At 34.3% G+C, this 23317-nt stretch overlaps 2 protein-coding genes across 3 annotated transcripts in view; one reads left to right on the top strand and one right to left on the bottom strand.

The window, feature by feature from the left end:
- The window catches only part of LOC127881546 (ATP-binding cassette sub-family G member 1-like), a 64442-nt gene extending 54820 nt beyond the window's left edge, over positions 1-9622 (bottom strand). For both annotated transcript variants that reach the window (XM_052429520.1, XM_052429521.1), the window contains exon 1: positions 9326-9622. In XM_052429520.1, coding sequence (XP_052285480.1) covers positions 9326-9524 — 199 coding nt within the window. In that variant the 5' untranslated portion in view covers positions 9525-9622. The remainder of the gene's footprint in view (positions 1-9325) is intronic.
- A 266-nt stretch (positions 9623-9888) lies between these two features.
- LOC127881553 (RNA-binding protein 7-like) lies at positions 9889-20583 on the top strand. Its single transcript, XM_052429543.1, has 3 exons — positions 9889-10128; positions 17818-17980; positions 18813-20583. The coding sequence occupies exons 1-3, from the start codon at positions 10042-10044 to the stop codon at positions 19394-19396; spliced, it is 834 nt and encodes a 277-aa protein (XP_052285503.1). The 5' UTR covers positions 9889-10041; the 3' UTR covers positions 19397-20583.
- Positions 20584-23317: the final 2734 nt, after the last annotated feature.

A 23317-nucleotide genomic window follows, 5' to 3' on the forward strand; every position in this document is an offset into this window, starting at 1 on the left:
CAGCCAATAATCCAACAAAATCAAACAATAATGCAAACGTAGAAAATTTAGTTGTTTGCAGTTTAAGTCGGATCAAGGTCAAAGTAACATTTACTAAATACCAAAAAACTATTGGGATCGCATTTTAACTTTGGGTCTAATTATTACTAGAATCAAACAATGGTTTGAAATTCAATTGGATGTTTGTGCTATAAGTGAATTTTGTTGGGCTGGCACTTGATGTATGATGTCTTTAGTACAGGTATGGCATTACTGTTTGAAACTGAGTAGTTAGAATAAATTGGTTTCACCATGTATCAGTTTTTTAGCTCGGCTGTTTTCGGAGAAAACCTGAGGTATTGTCATAGCCAGCTCGCCTTCCAGCGTCAGCCTTTCCGACGTGCTTAAACCTTGACATTTTGCTCTAAAATCAAAGTGCTTCCACCTACAACTTTGAAACTTCATATGTAGATGCACCTTGATGAGTTCTACACGCACACTTATTTTTGGGTCACTAGGTCAAATGTCAAGGTCACTGTGGTCTCTAAACAAAAAAAATATATCTGACAAGCTTTTATTTGATCAAAACTGCACCCGCAGCCGAGCGTTGGAACCTGTTATGCGGTGCCCTTGTTGGGGAATGATACAAATATGTAAATGTGTAAACATTTATTTTTTTCCGATAGGTTATGTCTGGATGTGGTGCAAAGACCACAGCAAAACAGTGCCAGATGACACCTCTTTCAACAAGGCAGTGACACTCCAAATAGACTACTCCAGGAAATAAATGAAATCATCTTGTTTAAATTGAGACTAAAAATAGGGGGTGATTTTTTAATTTTTACCCTGTCATAATGTGATCAATTCAACAACAACAAAAATATTGGTACTGTCAGTATATTTCATTGTGTACATTTTATTGTTTACATTTTAAAATTTCATAAAAAAAATGTTATTTATTGATGGTCTGTTTATTTTGCTTTTTCTACCTGGATACATTTTTTGTACAGAAAATTTTCTGTACAGAATTTAATATTAAACAGATTTTATTCTGCACAGAATTCTATTCTCACATTTTGGTTCTCCCCAGATTTAATTCTGCCAGATTTTTTTCTGCCTCGAACAAATTCTGCTTAATTTAAATAATTCGTAAAATCTGTACAGAATTCGTTCTTTGTTTATATTGAAAAAATCTATAAATAGAAATCTGGTTCAACTCATTTAAAATGGACACCAAATATTTTCTGCACATATTCTACACAGATTTTGTGTATTTTATTCTGCACATAATCTGGTTGCAGTCTGCCCAAACATTTTCGTACAGGAACCCTCAAATTGGGAAATTGATGTATTTGATTTTATGCTCCCAAATACTTTAAAATTGATAACTAAGTGTTTTCAAGCTGTCAATATTATATTTACCTAGGTTCAAACCATAAAGCTGCATAGGTAAAACTAACACAATGTTGCATTTTCCAAAAAAAAAAAAAATTATTTTTTTTTTTTTTACCTTAAATTGGGAATTTTTTGGACAGCAATTTGGAAATTTGGAGTTTTTTCGTAATTGGGAAAGTGCCGTTTACCGGTACTTTATAAAGAAGGAAAAAAATCGATGCTCATGTTTATCAGCCTTCAAAGTACATGTACATATACACGTCTTCTGAGGGCCAACCTTGCTCAGTACTAATTCTGGCTATTGGATTTTTGTTTGTTCCTATAAAAACATTTGTGCTAGTAGGTAAAACAAATACCCTAAAGGCTGGTGTTATGTTATATTGGCTACAAAAATAACAATTATACATGCAAGTCATGATATCTTTTGTATATCTTTTGTATGGTGGACGAACCAGTTATCGAACACCTAAGAAATTACGTTCAATTACCTTAAAATTGCAACACTTAAAATGACAAAAAACATTTTGTTTTAACTAATGACTAACAGTTCAATTATTAAATGATTTATCTGTAAAGTTTTCCAGCAAACTACCTTCAAGAATTCATAACAATGATTCCCTGATTATTGTCACCTCTAGCAGACAAAACAAAATGGCGGCCGATGTAAACATGACCTATTACCCGACACTTCATAAATGCTACTCCAGTATATACAAAGTCACATGACTATCACGTGACCCGGACTCGGCGAAAAAATCTGCGTCTGCTGAAATAAAAATTGCAAACTGAAATATGATTTTTGGTGTGTAAATGCATGTTTTGATAAATGCATTCAAAAAGTAATAGCAAAAAACACATAAAACGGTGTAAATAACAATAAATGCATTCCTTTAACCTGTTTTCGGCGCGTTTGTTTCAAGCTAAGTAGGCAAGTAGGTCATGCACTTCATGTACGACCATTTGTTTATCAATGTGACGTTAGCGCACTTTTGCGCATGTGCATACAGAACCAAAACAAAACGTCCGATATTATAGGTGCTGTTCGATAACAGGTACTTACACGATATATCTTTTTCTATGAAAGTGTAATGATTTGGGCTATAGCTGTTTAAATGTATTACCATGAAAACTGACTGTATTGACTGGAAACAAGACTCAAACATACTATTTAGCTTAAAAACCACTCATTCCTACATGTACAGTGACAAAAGGTTCTTAAATTATTGAACTTTTTAATTCTTTGTCCCCAAAGGAACATCCAGTTTATTGACCCGCAAACTTCTACATCCATTCCAAATTACACTGTGACGATATCTGGAAAATGTATGCATGAGCATAATGAAAAATTGTTACCATACGGCATAAAATACTTCATTTATTATTGATATCCAACTTCTAAAGTTACAACCATTCCCTCAATGAGAAGTCCATAAAATGCCACAAAATCTTGTGGTTGTGAAGGTTTTACTATTGCATATATCATAGTTGATTGACATATAAGTGAAAAAAACTTATTTAAAGGTGGCTTATAATCAGTATGGGGTAGACAAGTGAGAGAGAAAACACTTCAATGAAATTATTATGTGAAGTCTTTATAATTACAGGGTTTTTATCTGATTTTGGGGAAAGGGCCTGGCCTTTTTTTACGGGGAAAAAAATCGCGCGAAATGCCGGATTTTGGGGTAAAAAATCACGCGAAACGCCGGATTTTGGGGAAAATACTGTAAAATAATTAAATTTCGTGTGGTACGAATTTTCGTGATTTTGTTGGTCCGCTGAACCACGAATTCAAGTACCAGCGATTATTTATACATTTTTAATCTGAAATCGGTCATTTCCGTATGTCATTTCCGACATTGTCTTTTGTTGTCGGTAATCCGAGATATTTGTTTTTTGTTATAGTTACTTCACTTCAGTACGTCACATTACACTATATCTTGACGAATTAAAATATTTCCGAATCAAAAATGGTGTTGTTATTTTCCACTCATTTGGCGTAAATTATATATGTTTAAACTAAGATGTTTATGATTACTTAGTATGATAAGAACTACGATGTTAATGATTACTTATTATGAATAACAAGTAGTGTGTTAATATAACATATCATTTTTTACGCAATTTTCAGATTTATCACGTATGTCAATTAGTGCCAATTAAAGTTAAAAGAGACGAGAGGGATAACGGTTTTATTTTGTGACCTTATTACTCAATTGTTACTACTTGGGGACCGATTGCACTGAGAATTACAAATATTGTCAAAACAACATTGATGGCAATTAGCGAGCGGGACGAACAAGTGTGCCACTTTATTGCTCTTATCGACAATTATCTGCAACACTTTCATGCTTCAGTGCACATTAACCTCAAGTCTTGATGTCAACACAGATTAGCAGATAATGCTTCGTTATTACTCTGGGTTTTTAATAAAAGTTTAATTATTATGACGGTCAGTCTTCCCTGAAAATTTGAAATCCACGAAATTACATATCAACAAATTAGTTGTTTTTTATTTGAAATCCACGAAATTACGTGTAAACGAATTAGTTGTTAATATGTTAAATTTTCTACACTAGATCAGGTTAACTTAAATGTATTAAAAGTTATAATAAAATTTTTTTATTTTTTTTGGGGGAAAAAAAATGAAGTCCGGGGGAAAATTTACCTGCTGAGGGGAAAAACAATCCGAGGGGAAAGGGCCGATTTTCAGCGGATCCCAAAGAAAGAAAAAAAGCCCTGAATTAAGGCATTAGTTTTTACTTAAGTGAAAAAGGCAATAGTACATAGACTAGATGTTGTTAACCAGAAAAGTGACAAAGTTTCAATAACAAACAAAGGTTTACAATCAAATATCTTTTGATGCACTGCAATAAATTGTATATTCAAATTTAGAAATTGAGGTCAATCAACTGTTAAGCCTAAAAAGAAAAAAAATGTTCAAATCACAACTAGTTTAACAGTATAATTTCATATAAGAGGCGTTTCACACATAAAGCACAGTAGCTTACAATCAATTGATACAGGCGTGAACAAATGAGGTCACATTGTTATCTACAGCAATGAATTATTATCATATTATTATCAATACATATCAATTTCAACCAATTTAATGTACATTTTGATTACTTTTTGATTACTAAAGGTTTCAGTGTGAGTGAATTATCAAATATGATTATCATACTGATGATTGGTCACATCAGTACCGGTCAATTTGCTGTTATCACCAAATGACGTGTTAAACATACATGTACAAACAATGTACATGTACATGTAAATGTATTATTATTATTAAAGTGTTTCAGGACTCGGTCAGCATAATGATTTAAGCACAAAAGAAACCTTATTAATTTCCACAATGCTTCATAACCCATTATAAAATAGACTTAAAACCAGTGTTCACCGCTTAGTAACAATCTTGGAGCCTGCAAATAACAATTCAAAATAGCGCAAAAAGGCCGGTTTTCTGTCCTTAGTTGCCAGCCAGTTGTACCATGAAAATATAACTGGCTGCTCAAATTTTTATGGAGAACACTGTTAAAACATAAACCCGGCCATACTACATGTATATATGCCATTTCTGTTCCTATTTATTATAACAGTCCAGTGTAACAAAACATGTATGATAAAGTATATTATGCAAATGAAACTGATTATGCACAGATCCTCCAACAAAATAATCATATCATGTTAAATTGTCTTCATTTTTGTTTACCCAAGATAATCTTGAAAAATGTTCTAATATGTGTTTTCTATTGGTAATGGACAGACACAATTCATTATTCTCTACTAATTTTGTCATGTCCATCTTAAATTTGATTGTAAATTGTCATTTTTGCACAGGATCGTATTTTTATCATTGAATGTGTGCCATCTTGGAATATGGATGTATGCAACAGGTTTGCAAAGCGACATATAATTGTGTATGTCGGATTAGATTCGAGAACCAATAGTTAATTCTCACATTTTTAAGTTGTGACAACTCAATACGTTCATTGAGCACTTGTGGACATAATGCATCGCTCATTGAGCACTTTGGACATAATGCATGATTGTGTTCTCATTGGTTAATATTGATGTGAATGTACAGCATGACCTTGCCTTTAAGTGGGTGGTTAATTGCAGTTTCTGAACAGTAAACTTTCAAAACCTTTTGCAGAAAGACACTTGTTTGTATCTTTAGATCTGCCCCTTCAGCTTTTGAAGTTGATGCCCATGTATTCTAGTTGACATTATTAGCTTTTACAGCCTGGTAAACTGCTGCTGTCATTTCATACATAACATGCTCCCTGAGGACTGTATGAAATATGAAAGCAAGGAATTTTGAGATTGCGAAGATTTTTGTTCAAATGCAGCAAGGTCGAAACAAATGCATGGAAGTCAACTTCTCTTTCAGGTTATTCAAGTTAATATGCCTCAGGAAAAGTTAATGCCAACATGGTCCTCACAGCTGAGGACTGATGGTCCTGTACAATTTACAGGAATGGCTAAGAGTTAGTAAATTGTAAGTTACCTATTCAAACACATGAATGTTTTATTAAAGTCCAAAATTAATATATTATTGCTGAATAGAAATTTTATCATTTATAGAGATCTTTTTTTTTTCTTATCAAATAAATACATTGCATGTTAACGTCCTATCATTGATTGATTCGATCAACACGTACAATTTCTCACTCTATGACCGTAGTCCATATAAACGGACTCCCAGAGCCTTTGATAATTTTTGCTATGGCGGCTCTGGGAGTTCATATGCACCCCTTCATAAACATGGGTGCAGTTCAGCGCAGAGAATCCGTGCGCTTCACTAACACGCTGGGTATACGGATACTTTGATAACAGATGGCACTTCGATACCAGATAACAACAAAAGCCATGCGCGAGAGGTTCATCAGTTTTTTTTAAAGTTATATCATAAAGATAAGTTTTTTAGACAAGGCGCATGGTCGAGTTTATAAATGGTGTATCCTTTTCTATTGCAAAGAAAAACATCACAGAAGAATAGTAGATTAATCCCCAAAAAATAGAAAATTCGGTCAGAAAACAGCATAAACTGGATGAACAGTAAACATTTCAACAAAATAAAACTACTTAGAAATATTGTAAGAACTTGTTTGATATTCCAGCATGTAGAGTAATCACCGTGCTTCAAATACTGAAATTTTGATAGTATTCAATGAAATATAAACGAAGATAGAGCATGTTTTAATAGGTGGTATTCATGAAGTTGCGGATACTTTGATTCCCGATATAGGGCACTTCTGATGACAGAGACTTTCAACAAATTGGGCACTCTGATAACCGAGTTTTATTTCCTATCTGAAATGCATTTATGTATATTTGGGCTATTCTTACCAAACATTTTGAAGTACGAATAAATTTGCGTTGTCAAGCCCGACACATTGGGAATCTTTGCATAATGTAATTACATACACATGTCAAATTTAACCAATGGCGTTGTTCCTTTAAAAAATCTTATTACTATTAATTTATATAATTAATATTATAAGTGCAAATTTGAAATAAGATTCAAATGCTTATTTCTGAAGTAATATATTTAAAGTGACGACCGGAAATAGTTGTGTTAATAATAAACTTGTTTTTTAGTGGTAAATTGAGATTAAGAGAATTCAAAATACAAGGGATCATGTGGATCAACACGACTGTTTTCAATTGAACTTATAGCAGGACTCCAGATAAGGGGAGCAAGGGGTCTTAAAGCGGCCAATACACCTCATAAAATCCTTTGTCATTGGTGCTCATTAGAATCGCATCATGGAGACGATACTAATGCGTAGCCACAAAATTTAAAAGAGATTGGAAAACTCCCTTTATATTGAGCTCTACTTATATGAAGCACTTCCCTTTACACTTCCCTTTTCTTTAAATTATCATATTCCAAAGGGATAAGAGCATGTTTTGGTAATTCGTTTTTAATTTACGTCAGTACATACATTTTTATGTATTGCCTTCTTACTATAGCAGTATTTCACAGCGAATTCTGCATTTCTGATTCACTAAATAGAGTGTGCTATATATATCTGGTAAAAAGTGTTGAGTTATCAGGAATCGAAGTGCCATTGTCTATGAGATGATCGGTAAAAGAAGTGTCCATGAAATTTGGCATCTGACTCTTAAAACATTTGAATTTCCTAAAATATGTTATTCAAATAAAAATTTAACATGTAAAATTAATGGACATATTGATCTTTTATTTCGATTAGTTGGCACGTTCTTGATTAATTTCCAAGTATTTTTATTTTGTTGAAATACCTACTGATCATTGAATTCATGACGATTATCGATGAAAATTTATCTCTTTTTTATAATTCACTGTTTTTTTCACGACTTTTTTGCTCCGCAATACGAAGTACTAAACCATTAATCGACCAAACAATGTTACGTGTCTGAAAACCAAATGAACAGAACATAAATGCAAAAAAGCAGAAGAACTAAAACTCTCACGTGTGGCTTTTGTTGTTATCTGGTATCGAAGTGCCATCTGTTATCAAAGTATCCGCATACCCAGCGTGACTAAACAGACGTCGTTGAGACAAATTGAGGAAAATAATGAATAAACTTCATAAACATGTTAAATTTACCTGAATGGCAACCTACGGATGTTATCCTTTGCATGCACCCTATAAAAACACAACGATGTTTCATGCAACACACGTCTTTTCTCGCTGACATGTTTATGTTTAAATTTGAAACGAATATCGAATACCACATCGTTATCGACTTTATAGGCTGGAGCACATAACCCGACATGCAAAATATTGGTGTACTGCGACCTAACCAATATTGGGTCAATTTTCCAATATGGGGGATACAGCGTACAAAACAAAAACTAAGTCAATAAAATCAATTATTTCTTGCTTTAATGGTACCATTTGGATGAGTTTGTGGTTAAGATAGGTAAACTTTAATAAGTTCTTGCAGTTTCAGTGTTCCTTAACCCTTGCATTGTTGATTAAATTTTCACCCATGTACAAGATAGAGCGCATTGCAACTCTAAGCAGCCCATTGGGCTAATTTATTATATAAAGCTCAGAGTTGAATTATTGCAACTATCTATGACCGTTACTTTTCATTTACCTTTAATATCTTATACATAATGTTTATTCATTGCTTTCTTATGTATTTGCTTAAGTTTGTTAAGCTACAGGCTTTTTCAGCCCTATGCTACGGGTTCGAAATTCGGCCCCATTCCCAATGCAAATCTGGTTGTTTTTACCCAATTGAAAAAAAAATTCCCAATAAAAAAAAAAAAAAAAAGAAAAAAAAATTTTTTTTTTTTTTTTTTTTACCCTTTAAATATATAAGTTGACCTGATCTGGTGTAGAAAATAGAAAGTATTGCATGATTAAATTATCTGTTGCCTTGAATTTGTTTTAAGGACTGTAAAATATGTTAATGATTATTTAAGACTTAACTTTTTATCCTCAAAATCCTGCGCTTCCCGCGATTTTTTTCACCTCAAAAAGGCCAAGCCTTTTCCCCAAATTCAGATTAAAAAACCTGCACTAATCACACATGTTCATAATATTTTGTAAAATTTTAATAATAAGTTATCAAAATAGTCGTTATTTACCAGTTAACGGCTTCTTTGAAATATAAGAAAAACTGTTTTAAATAATTTACATGCGATAATTTTTCCCAATTGAGCCAATTTTGCGATTAATTTTTTTCCCAAAATGGGGGTTTTCACAACGCAAAATTCCCAAAATTCCAGTGTGGCGTTTTCCCAAAATGGAGCGGAAAAAGCCTGAGCTACTATAAGTTTTATTATTGTGCATTGTGTTGAGCATAATTTCCTTTGTTTACAATCCTGTATCATATTGATTTATTCATTCTTAACGAGATTTGCGAACGCATTTGCGATGTCAGTGCACCAAAATTAAATAGTTGCTCGTCGGCACACCAACTTAAAAAACACAATTGCAAAGTTTACCTTTTTGGTGTCCATCTTTCACCACATACTTCAGATCTCGGAACTCTATGTCAAAATTGCGTTTCTTGCGAAGGTCATATTTGCTAGAAGCTTTCGAGGATTGGTCGCCCGCCTTTAAAATTCCAGCACTTTTGGATTGTTTCAACGTAATGTCATCTTTCAATGGTATATGAACGTGGACAGATAGCAACTCCGCCATCGTTTTCGAATTTGGTTAAGTTGTTTTAACGATTTTCCACGCAAATAATGTCATTCCTTTATGTTCACATATTGCGTGTCAGCCATTTTTTTCGTAAATTTCCTCCGCTCGTGTCGAGCGATCTCAATAAAATGATATGAGGGACTTCATACAAATGAACGTGAGAAAATATTAATTGGTGTCCAACGTATTGTACGTTTGGGACAAGGCCAAGTGAGATATTAATATATATATATATATATTTTTGTTTTATATGCGGAAATGTGCTGGTCTACTTGTTTTTTAAATGATGCATAAACCTGACACATCCTTCTAAATGGACTGATCCAAAAATGTAAACATGTCCATGTGACATGATTTGGTTTCCGTTCTGGAAAGACTGCCAGGGCATGACCTGGTGCCGCAGATTAAATAGGGAACCTACAATATGTGGATTACTTTAAATTTATTGCAATATAACCTTACTGCATTAGAAGTTTTACTTTTCTTTTATTCTTAAGGGCTTCCATTCTTAGGAATGTCTACCGAAGTCGATAGAACACTGTGGGTTGGCAATTTGTCAGATAAAGTTTCGGACGAATTGTTGTACGAGCTATTTCTGCAGGTAACTCACAAGAACGATTCGCACCATCACTTCGACCTAACGCGTTTCGCCAAAATTACTGTTATAAATATCGCTTGGGTTATTTGAAAACTATCACTCGAACGACATTTTTAAAAAGCTATTTTGCATAACGGTTATAAATATGCATTAGTATTTATTAAACTGCAAAAGGCAGGCACTTTAGTTAAGGCCACTAGAGCTCCATTTGTCATAGTCGGCTTGGACGAACCATCTTTGGAACCTCTTTATTTTTTGACACGTCAATGTGACTCAAATATAAAAATGAAAATAGTGAAACATATTAATTAGTACTCTATTTGATAAATAACTTGTTTCTATATGGCTGGCAACTTTAATTGCTATGTAAATCCTCTTTTGATAACAGATTTTTGCAAGTTTCCAGCACATCCATATCATGTAAAACTATCAATGCCGCCAAAACAACGAGTAGCTACTTTCGAACCCTTCAGTGTACACAATTATAAATAAATTAGTCGCATGTTTAGACCATGGTCACGTGACTTATTGCAGCAGCCAAAATGTGTAAATTGTCAAGACAAGTTGACAACAAAAATTAGACCATGTTTTTAAAGTGTTTTAAGGAAAATCCTTATATATGTAAAAAGCATAAAGAAATACATAGATTTTTACATGTTTTATGATAATTACATTTATTCTAACAGTTTTTTACTTATTTTCGTCGATTTGCCACTATGTATGAGACTGAGTCGTCGTAAACAAATGACATATACACAAAAAACGGTGACGTAGTGCGCATGCGAATAAAATGTAAACAAATGAAGGGTTTAAAAAGAGGTGAAGTTCGAGAAGAGGTACTTTAACCATACTTAAATGTACCCCAGGTACTCGTTAGTATACTTAAATGGCGTACAGTCAACTCGTACCTTAATCAACTCGCACGGTAGTCAACTCGCACGTTGTTTGGTCAACTCGCACAGGAAATCAACTCGTACCTAAGTCAACTCGCACTGTAGTAAAACTATTGATGTGTTAATGGGTTCTAAATGAATAATTTATGCATAAACACAAATTGGAAACACTTTCCGAGTTTTGTTTAATACATTTTAGTAAAATGTCTTCACAAAATAACACTTTTTTTCACAAAATATTGTTTACACGATAGTTACATTATCGGCACATTATAACAGTCCGTAAAAGTACTGTTAAAAAGTTTTAACTATTATTTTAATTTTTATTACAATATTAACACACATTACCAGGGCTTAACACTTAGGCACGTCCGAACGACATTCACTGCCTGTACCTAGGTCCGGGCTAGCCAATGTCCCAGGAACATGCCCGACCGGTCGTGTTTATTTTGGGAGGGATTATGTGTTCTATATCAATAAACTGCATTTTAAATAAGCTTTTCAAAGATGCAACAATCTTAATACAGTACGATCAGATGACAATTAAATCCCAGAGTGAAGTCGGAGACAACAAACGGATCGTATCTCAAAATAGATTTGGAACCCCCTGATTGTAATCAAAAAGGGGCCGATAATTAAAAAAATCCCCGGCAGTTTTCCTGGTAAAACACGTCAGTACCTATTTTTAAACGGAATTCCAATAGATACGGTTTTTGATTGGTTTCCTCGTAGTGACGTGTTTTCTCGCTAAAAATACGTTATAATCTAAAAGCCGGGATCGCCCAGGATCGTCCAGGGTGGATGGAGGCAACTCGACATTAACACAAAGTTACTATAAAATTATTAGTTGTTTATCAATTTTAAATAATTGTAATTTGTTTGATCGTTTAGAAGTGTTTTGACAATCTTTTTTACGCAATTCAATTAGCAAAACTAACATTAATGGTCGATCCCGACTTTTAGTAGAGAGTAAACCCTGTACAATTGTTACAACTACCGTAACACGTTATTTTGCGAAACCTAAGATTCACTTACCATTTGTTGTCAGACGGTAACCGTGGCAATCTATGTAAAAAAAGGTTTGGCTTTACGGGTGGGGATGAGGGTTCCTCAGATAAGAAAAGAAAAGAGAAGGAGGAAAGTAAGTGAAAGTATGAGGAAAAAAAAGGAAATTTCTCCCGAAATGGCGTGAAGATTACAAATAGATGTCATAAGTAGATGAATATTGAATTCATTAGCATTAAAAAGGCAAGCTAATAAGAATTATTGAATCATAATTGCGCATCTCTATGCACAAGAAAATACCAGTTGAATGATAAATATAAAGGTTTTGATATTCTTGGGTCAGGGCACATGAAAGATTGGTCAGGGCTGGTAGGTTCTGCATTTACAAGCTCGAATGGGCTAGTTGAAAAAAAAAGTTAGTGTTAAGCCCTGATTATGTAAGGAATTGTGCATCTTATTTTCTGGTAACAATATATCAAATTAATAGAAGTTTACTCACTTTTGTTAAGACCTGGTTTCCCAAATCACTACTCATTTTATAAGCAGATTTTCCATAGTAAATAGCAAATGGAATCAATAAACAAAAAAATAAAATAAAAATAACAGCAAACAAATTAAATTTGACAAATATTTCCGTATCGCATGCAATCAACCATTATCGTTGCATATATATCTATATCACAAAAAATTTGTGTACATGCAAATATTTAAGTTGTTTTGAACTTGAAATATGATAGAAATAATATTTGTAATTTAATGAATAGGACATTGAGACCGATAATCGAAGAACGGATCATCCTATTAATTATTAAAGGTGTAATAATTTGTCTTACAACAATTAAAGGGGCTTTTTCACAGATCTTGGCATGTTTTGAAGTTTGTCATTAAATGCTTTATATTGATAAATGTAAACATTGGATCTAAAAAGCTCCAGTAAAAAATCAAGACTAAAATAAATCAAAGGAAAAAAAAGTAGCCTGCAGCAGGGCTCGAACCAGTGACCCCCCGAGTCCTGGAGTAATAATAAACCAATTAGACTGCTCGGTCATCCTGCCAAATATGTATGAATGACGTATTTTATACTTTATATAAGCAATCTTCATAGTTTCACAAAATTAAACGACAACAACAGAACTCTCCAAATTGTTCAATCGTTTCGTGTTGCAATGCTTTATAATGTTCAGGTTTTTAAATCGTCAAAAGATGCATATACAAATGTAATGGCTTTATTAGACCATGGTAAATGTTCAATATTACTGTTGCCTCACAAATATCATAACTAAAACGAAAATTTGTGAATCTAAACAACCTTTTTCAATTTTGTCAATTTACCAAAACGTGAAAAGATCCCTTTAATGGAGATCCCGTTACTTATGCTATTATACGCATACATGTACAACTTATTGCGCACACAATTATAGGGGAAAAAAACAATTTTACAAGAATCAAATGTGTATTTAGTTCAAACTTTAATAAAATTGCCCAACATTTTTGAAATATGAACATGAGTTACGGTTCTACATTAATTAATTAAATATTAAATTGTATAGCGTGAAAAATAAAATATTTATTTAAGTATGCCATACTACAGCCTTATCTCTAGGCAACACCTATCAGTAAAAGCATTATCAACCCCTCAATAACAAGTACCCTCATCATCTTTGAATGACTGACAGATAAGCTGTTTATTGTAATTTTAAAGGTGAGAAATAGGATATGGTGTTTTCAGGTATTGTTACTTGGTTGACTGATTTAACAGTTAACATAGTAACGTATGAAGATTTCTATTGGTTAAAAATACTTGGATCGAGTGATAACAGTATCACAAAAACAAAAATTAATCTACAATACAATTAGACAACGTTTATTAAATAACTTAAAGCAACTTCAAGCAAAGCTGGTATATGGAGATACAATGTAACTACTTGACTTTAGGCTTTTTCTAAAGTTATGAAATATTAAGTATATAATGAAATGCATGGTACTTACCAGTTTCGCATGTTTTGTGTTGCCGTTGTTGTCGTCCTGCAGGGCGAGTGACATTTCTGGCAGAAAAGATTAAAAGTTCAAGTTTTAAAACATTTTTGCCAAACAAAACAACCTTTAATCAGCGAATAAAAATTTACCGGATGTTGATTATTGCACACTGCGCTAAATGAAAAAAAAAAACGAGTTAAAAGTGTGTTCAAACAGTTTATTAACTTTATTGAAGTTCATGAGTTAACACTAACAGTTCTATTTTATAACCAATAGAAAATCACAATAAAACATATTAGTTACTGATTTTTATGTCCCCTAAGTGGGGGACATATTGTTTTTGCCCTGTCTGTTGGTTGGTTGGTTGGTCTGTTGGTCTGTTGGTTGGTCGGTTTGAGCCAACTTTAACATTTTGTAATAACTTTTGCTATATTGAATATAGCAACTTGATATTTGGCATGCATGTGTATCTCATGGAGCTGCACATTTTGAGTGGTGAAAGGTCAAGGTCAAGGTCATCCTTCAAGGTCAGAGGTCAAATATATGTGGCCAAAATCGCTCATTTTATGAATACTTTTGCAATATTGAAGATAGCAACTTGATATTTGGCATCTCATGGAACTGCACATTTTGAGTGGTGAAAGGTCAAGGTCATCCTTCAAGGTCAGAGGTCAAATATATGTGGCCCAAATCGCTTATTTTATGAATACTTTTGCAATATTGAAGATAGCAACTTGATATTTGGCATGCATGTGTATCTCATGGAGCTGCACATTTTGAGTGGTGAAAGGTCAAGGTCATCCTTCACAAGGTCAAGGTCATCCTTCAAGGTCAAACGTCATATAGGGGGACATTGTGTTTCACAAACGCATCTTGTTTTTTCAATAAATTGCATGGCAAGTACATATTTCAGCAGGGCAAGTGGAAATTCTTAGCTACTTGCCCTGCAGGGCAAGTTGCTGAAAAACAATTTGTCAATCCCTGGTAGCAATTATATGTTTATAATGATAACCTATTCTTAATGTAGTCGATTTATATACATAACTAAGAAACAATGATCTATTATGAAATAACCGCATGCAACAAACATCACCTAATTTTCGTTTTAATTTTCTTTTAATTTAACTTACACTTGATTATAAAAATAAAACTTTTTAATTACAAGCTAAATTAACTTTAATTGAATTGTGCGCGGTTTACAACACCCTTTACAATATTATCCGTGTTTGTGACAAACATTAAAGTAATACTGACTAATTATCATACCAATTTAGTTTAATTGATTAATGCTTTGCCATTTTAATAATTGTTAGTTGTATATAAGACCTTTCACACCTATTACAAACATTCATATAACCCGTGAAAAACACCGACCACAAGTGTAAAAGAGCCATTAAACGTGATAACCGTACATTAAGATTATTAAAAAAGGACATAATTTCTATTTTAACCTACTTATAAACTACTGATCATATTACATCCTTTATCTATTCTATATATTTTTTGGAGGGGTGCGAGTTGACTTCAAAAAGTGCGAGTTGACCAGAAATGCCGTGCTAGTTGACCAAAAAACGTGCAAGTTGACTACAGTGCTAGTTGACTTAGGTACGAGTTGACCGGCACCCACTTAAATGTACCCAGGGTATGAAAAATATACTGAAAAGTTCCCGGGAATTCTAATGCTAAATTGGTTGTTGTCGTCTTAATTTTTTCAAATTAATTATGTTAATATTTATGTCAATATTTTGTTAATTGAACTCTATATTATCGAAATCCTACTCAAAGTCAAAAAGCATTTTCTACAAATTTTTACTATCACACTCATCAACACAGATATTTACCATCCCAATTGTCTTAAACTCTGACATAAGATTGGACCTAAATTTTCTCTATAATGATTGTTTTTCGAAGGCTTTATGCAATGCTTTCAGATATTGAGCTTATTTTTGATATGCGAGTCTACCTACATGACTTGTGCCTCAGTCCCAAATAATCCACGCGCTGGACCATTCGTTCGATCTCCATTTAGCCGTCAGATGAGTGCGTCCAGCCAATGATCGCACGGTCAACGGGTCATTTTATGTCTCTTTTAAAATTTAGACCGATGTCTTGCCCAAGAAGGAATTGACTTGAGCTTTGAAAGAAGATCAGACGATCAACGCACGGTTATTGCCCGTCGATCGCCCGTCATCTGATTCATTATAGGTGTATCATCACAAGCTCCTTCCTGCATCCGTCAGTTATCATTCGGAGGCCTTCTGGCCATCAGAAGGTCGCCGGCCGATGTTTATGTCCCGGGAAAATACCCTGATTTTGCCGATACTCTTACAATGAACCTGGGTATACCCATATGTCGGGTAATATCCTGGCGTTGATTGTCTGATCTTTTTTTTATATCTCAATTCAATTCCCTCCCGGGACGACGTCAGGTAAAGTTTAATTGAGACTTAAAATTAATCAGGACGCCAATCCGATGCTACAAAATGACCTCGTGTCTGTGCGATCATCAGCCCGACGCCAGCCCGATGATCGAAAAAATACGTTGTCCGCTGATCGGACATTGATCGGTCTCGATTATTGACTGAGGTATTAAAGATTATGTCTGTAATCCGTTGTGGTCTAATGATTTTTGGCAAAGATGAGCATTGGACTTAATTTTGTTCTCTATAATAACCATTTTCCCGAGGGTTTTTTATGCAACTCCCTCTGATATTGAGCTGATTTGTATTTCCCCTTGTTGGATGACATAATAGCAGTCTGTCTGTTTGTCCGACATTTCTTTTTATGCCCCCAATAGGGTGGCATTTAGCAGTTGAACTGTCTGTCAGACTGTCTGTCTGTCTGTCTGTCTGTCTGTCTGTCTGTCTGTCTGTCTGTCTGTCTGTCTGTCTGTCTGTCTGTCCGTCCAAAAACTTTAAAATTGGCCATAACTTTTGCAATATTGAAGATAGCAACTTGATATTTGGCATGCATGTGTGTCTCTTGAAGCTGCACATTTTGAGTGGTGAAAGGTCAAGGTCATCTTTCAAGGTCAAAAGTAAAAAAATACAATCCAAGGGAAGTAATTAGCCTTAAAAGGGAGATAATATCTAAACCTGCCAAATGATTTATTGATTTTTTTTTAAAGTGGCGCAATAGAGGGAGCGTTGTGTTTCTGATAAACACATCTCTTGTTCTGTTTAAAGATATTGGCCTGATATTTGGTGAGTGAGTCTACCTACATTACTTATAGATGAATTATGAATTTTATTCCAGTCAAATGATTTTTGGCAAAGTTATGGTCCTTTAACTTAGATAAACAAACTTACCGGATCAAATAAATGACGATTAACCATACCACCTCTCTAATTAATTCCAACTTTATTTTGTTTTTCACAAATAATTAACTTCAGCAATTTTCAGACACATGCCCTTCTGTATCAGTTGCTTCGATTCGCTGCTTCTATATCCTTTGCCAATCAAAAGATGTGTTACATCAACCATCAATTAATTAAGGATCACAAGGGGTAATTGAATGCCCTGAGATGTGTGTACTAGGCAATAAGAAAACATTGCCTAAAGGCTTAACTCCACTGGTGAGTAAATTAGCGCTAATCGTCTTGTTGATCAGGGACAATAAAACACATCTGCCCTTTTGTATTGAGGGAGAGTGTACTGTGGGCCCTTTCATAAGCAAAAAAATTGCAGTAGACCTATTCTTTGAAAAAATTCTTAACTTGACAACCAGCTGAGAGGGGCCCGTGCCTCAGGGCCTGGGTACAGGCCTGGTTTTTTTTAAATTTTGATGACCACATGGTCTTTTTGTCTTCTGTTTAAGGCAGGACCACTGGAGAGAGTGAGCATCGCAAAGGAGAAAGATGGCCGACCAAAGGGATTTGCCTTCATCACATTTGCGCACGATGAATCTGTGCCGTACACTGTACAACTTATGGATGGAATCCAACTGTTTGGTCGCGTCTTGAAACTCCAGTTCAGACCAGGTGAATGCCTTGTATTGAAATGTTTGAAATTATGCTTTCTGGAATCTGCAAATAGTAAAATACCGTTGGTGAAGAAAGGGCTTTACCCTTTAAACATGGGGAAAAAATAACGCTTGATAATTATTGGGCATCTTTAAAATGATAAATTTACATGTAGTAGTGTAAAAAAAATTCTATGATTAGTTCCAATTTGCAAGAAAACTTCATTAATTTATAGAACTTTTCTGAAGGGATGTAAACTTTATTTGTCTTCAGTCGGTGAATACGAAAGTTCTGTAAAATGTTGACGTGTCCTACACAGTATTATCAGTTAGGAATGATGTATCATGCAGTTATTAAATTTCTAAAGAATCTTTCTTTATCTGAAGTAGAATGCACTGAATTTATTCAAGAATAAACTGATCACATGTGTAAGTCCTTGATAAATAGTCTTACGTAAGGGGTACATGTGCATAAGACATGATTGTCCGTCTTGGCCATTATTTGCACTGTGCATTTCTTTATTTAATGGTATATGTTTGAAAACAAATAATTAAAGCTATTAAGATTCATGATCAGGTTTATGGTTGAAAATAAATAGAAAATATTAATTTCACATTTTACGCATTGAAAACTTTAAGCATATGATTATTACATTTTTGTCCCCTACCGGTTTTACTGGAGGGGACTTATGGTTTGCGCTCCAACATAAAAAATTTTGGTTGCTACATGTCTGGCAACAAATATAAAAAAATTCTGACATTTTTCGAGCCGATAGGGGACATAAATTGCTTTACAATAGTCTTGTTAAATTAACAAACCATTGACCTTTGTTGGTTTTTTATCTTTCTAGGCTCCAGTCATCAACAACAACAGCAGCAGCACCAGAGAGAGACTAGCCTGCGCAATCCCCATCACCACAGCTCCCCCATACCGAACAGCCCACACATGCTTCCAAACATGAACATGAATGTTCCCGTGATGAATATCATGAACATTCCCCTGAACCCGTACATGAACAATCAACCCATGGGTGTGATGGGCGGCCAAATGTCGCCCTTGATTCAGCAGTCTCACCCACCAAATTTTCAGCGTTCAAATACTTGGCATGGTGGGGAGGGTTCTGGAAGCGAAGGGGAATACGGACGTGCTGATAATCGTAACAGCAGGGGCCATCACGGCAGAAAGGTGGATCAGGATAAAGATCGCAGTGGGTACTCTGACCGGGATCGATCTCACAGTCGGAACAGGAACGACGGCTACCACAATGACAGGCATGGCGGGGGTGGAGGTGGTAGTGAGCGTGAGTTTGAAGCCAAGCGACAGAGGGTTATGGAGAAAACTAACAGAATGAAGCAGAGCTATCAGCATGACAGTCATGGATCACATGGCCAGAGATCTCATGGGCAAGGTCATAGGAGGGGGGGTCGATATTGATATTTCTATGTTGTGTCTTCAGGGCCAAAAAAACTTTCTTTTTTTTCCCCTAATTTGACCAAAATTTTCACCAATTATACTGGAAAAATTCCTCACGAAAGTAATATCTAAACTTCGTATGAAAGTCAAACTTTTTTACTTGTTGAGCCTTCTATTAGGCTGGAAAAACCCAGAGCCGTAAAAAGTCTCCTAGGGGAAGGGGGTATTCATATTGGTTGAATATGCCTTTCATTACCTCCTGTATTATTCTCCTAGAGGGGTATGCGTATGGTATTGATCAAATAAGCATGACATAATTTTGTTGTTCGTGACCAATCGGCGAATGACGGAACGAGCCAAATTCAAAAGCTATAAATATATTACATTTAAAGGCTAATTACAACTTAAAAGATTTTCAGTCATGTGGATATTTTTTTAATATTATGTTTCATTATTATTTTCCCCAAATAAGAAAAAATCGTGCTATTTTCCCCTAAAAAAAGGCTGAGGCCCCTTCACCAAAAAGCGTGTTTTAGCCCTGATCTTATTGTTCATGTTGGCCGTGGTCAAAGCAACAGAAGGAATGGATTATGAAACTGTGTCCTTTTTTGAGTAATTTATAATATATGACAGTGTCCTAAGAGGCGTTGATATTGGAATGCCTTCTACATGTATGTGCCTTCTTGTCCATGTTTTACATGATCAAAGCAATTGGTAGATTTTGCACCTGTGTCTTTTCAATCATTAAAATTGTATGACATGGGTTGGATAAAAAGTAGGTCTGATTCAAAATTGAGTCAGACAATTTTTTATATGTAAAAACGTTTATACTGAAATTATGATCTTTGCACTCATTGTTTCATGAATATGGACTAGTATATCAAGAATATATTAAATTGTTTGAATATTTATTTACAGAGAGGGTCCATATTGATCAATGTATATAAATCATGCACAGCATTTTATAGAAAAAGAGTCGTTATTTAAATGCCCTGTAAATTATTTTATTGACTCAAAGGGTTTCAATATTTAATTTTGTGGATGCCAGATGCTGGTCAACCCTTTGTTAAATGTTCATAGAACTTATGTTGTATCTTATCTTTTGACTTGATACATGTATGCCTGTTTATCTGGAATAGCTGTAATGGTTAGTTACAATAAATCTCAGTCATGTGCAAAGTTTTCCTTCATAATAAATGTAAATGAATTGTATGTAGTTATTTATTCTTACCATTACCACGCTGAATATAACCATGACCATGCCAAATATCATAGTTTACTGTAATGTATTTTTTTTTTAACAAAATCTGTAAATAGTTTCAACATTTTTAAAACTGGAAACCCACGAATGAAATAGGAAACTTGTCACCATATGAATGTATTGGTACAATAAGTACAATCTGTGTTCTTCGTATACTTTATTTATTAATTAAAAAATAAAAATTATAAATCCATACAATCTAGATAATGTTATGGCTGCCTGAAAACAAAGGCAATAAAATGCAGTATGTTTCATTTATTCTGAAAAAAGATAAATGACTGGCCTAAGTACAAATACAACAAAAGATGAAACACAGACTGTCACAATTACCAATAATTTTACATTAAGATATACATAAAATGTATTCTTAAATAAGAATAAATAGTCTAATAATATATTACTGTTAATTTCGTTAAGTTGTATGTGGGTCATTAAATTTTTTCATGGCAATCAAAGTCTTAGTTAACCTATTTATGCCTAGTGTCTAGAAAAAAGGCCTTGGCAAAGAGCGCAGACCCGGATGAGACACTACATGATGCGGCGTCTCATCTGGGTCTGCGCTGTTTGTTTAAATGGGTTAAGTACAATTTTGTTCATACAATTGTATGGGTCTTAAACATTTGTTTGTGATTAACTTAAGCAAGTTTATTCAAGTAATACTTTGTGTTTTGCTTAATATCCTAGACAAATATATTCAGTATAAAAGGTATCGGGAACAAGTTGTGTTTGGTGACCAGGCCTGATTTACTGGCAAACGTTTTCCATGATGTATTTGTACACAATAATTTAAAACGAGATTGTACGATATTTTATATGCGTTAAATTGTAATATATTTATAAATTATGTTACAATAACACAAAATAGGCAAGAAAAAATATACATTGAAGAGGAATTTCATAAAACGCAGCAAAGACAAATTACAGCCCCGAGCTGATTGTGACAAAGATATTTCGTACATATTTTCCTACAATAACCGAAGCAGTCGTCTTTTTAGTAAGTGTTCGTGTGCCGGATGAATAGATATCGCTGCAGGAATTTAAAATGAACCGTTAAACTAAATTTTGATTCACAGCGTTCATGCTGGCGAATTTGACTGTACAGCCTTTCTCGATTTCAGAATTAAATATCTGGCTTATTTCGCATTTTTCGACACATGTTCTTCTAAACTTTTATTTTAATTTATATTATTTACACATCCTAAATAGATATAAGATTATATTCTGAAAATTTACCCATGAAAACATGTGTTTGGCATATGGTTGTATTTAATTTTGGATAATTTTTGTTATGCAAAACAGTTGTATCTCAAGTTACAACCTTTGAGCACAAACAATTACAAAGTGCACAATGTTGGAACGGAAGTAACTCATCTTTACATCTTTAGTTTATGACATCACTGTTTGATTTGCTTGCCATGTGGGCCTTGACATTCTAAAGGTTGTTTTAATTTTTTTTAATTCCCAAGAACATACATAATTACCTTTACATCTTTCTTAAATCATTTAATATTTGTATTGTAATTATTATAATTCAACAGAGTTAAAGTCAAAACAAGTTTATCTTATCAGCTTATTTTAATTTAAAAAATAATGAACTTTAATCCTCTTTCTGAATTCAAATACAATTGTGATATAAGAAAAAAGATAAGACAGAAACTAGAACAAAATGCGATTGATCTTTTTCCAACCTTTTGAGCATCATTATTATAATTGTCTCAGTCTGACATGCTACACACTGGTACCATTGTCTCAGTCTAAATTGCTACGTATTGGTATTATTGTCTGAGTCTGACATGCTATTTACTGGTACAATTGTCTTAGTCTGACATTCTATATAATGGTACCATTGTCCCCAACTGACATGCGACGTACAGGTATAATTGTAACAGTCTGACATGCTATGTACTGGTACCATTGTCTCGGTCTCAGATGCTACACACTGCATGGTACCATTGTCACAGTCTCACATGCTACATACCGGTATAATTGTCACAATCAGACAAGCTTCTTACTGGTACCATTGTCACAGTCTGACATTCTACGCACTGGTACCATTGTCACAGTCGCAGATGCTACGTTCTGGTACCATTGTAACAGTCTCACATGCTACATACTGGTACTATTGTCACAGTCTAGCATGCCATGTACTGGTATAATTGTAACAGTCTGACAAGCTACGTAGTGATACCATTGTCACAGTCTCACATGCTAGCCACTGGTATAATTTTCACAGTCAGACAAGGTACATAGTGGTATGATTGCCACAGGCGCACATGCTCCATACTGGTATAATTATAACAGTCTGACTTGCTACATACTGCACCATTGACACAGTCTGACATGCTACATACTGGTACCATTGTAACAGTTGCAGATGCTATGAACTGGTACCCTTGTAACAGTCTGACATGTTACATACTGGTTACATTGTCACAGTCAAGCATGCTCAAAGCCTATGTACTGGTATTATTGTAACAGTCTGACAAGCTTCGTAGTGATACCATTGTCACAGTCTCACATGCTAGCCACTGATATAATTTTCACAGTCTGACAAGCTACAGAGTGGTATGATTGCCACAGCCGCACATGCTCCTTACTGGTATAATTATTACAGTCTGACTTGCTACATACTGGTACCAATTTGTCACAGTCTCACATGCAACATAGGGATGTAATTGTCA

Source organism: Dreissena polymorpha, chromosome 5 (genome assembly GCF_020536995.1).
Source record: "Dreissena polymorpha isolate Duluth1 chromosome 5, UMN_Dpol_1.0, whole genome shotgun sequence".
NCBI classification, from domain to species: Eukaryota; Metazoa; Mollusca; class Bivalvia; order Myida; family Dreissenidae; genus Dreissena; species Dreissena polymorpha.

Coding starts and splice junctions, on each gene's coding strand:
- LOC127881553 (XM_052429543.1), top strand. CDS start 10,042: ATGTCTACCGAAGTCGATAGAACACTGTGGGTTGGCAATTTGTCAGAT. Junction 10,129..17,817: donor TGTACGAGCTATTTCTGCAG/GTAACTCACAAG, acceptor CTTCTGTTTAAG/GCAGGACCACTGGAGAGAGT. Junction 17,981..18,812: donor GAAACTCCAGTTCAGACCAG/GTGAATGCCTTG, acceptor TTATCTTTCTAG/GCTCCAGTCATCAACAACAA.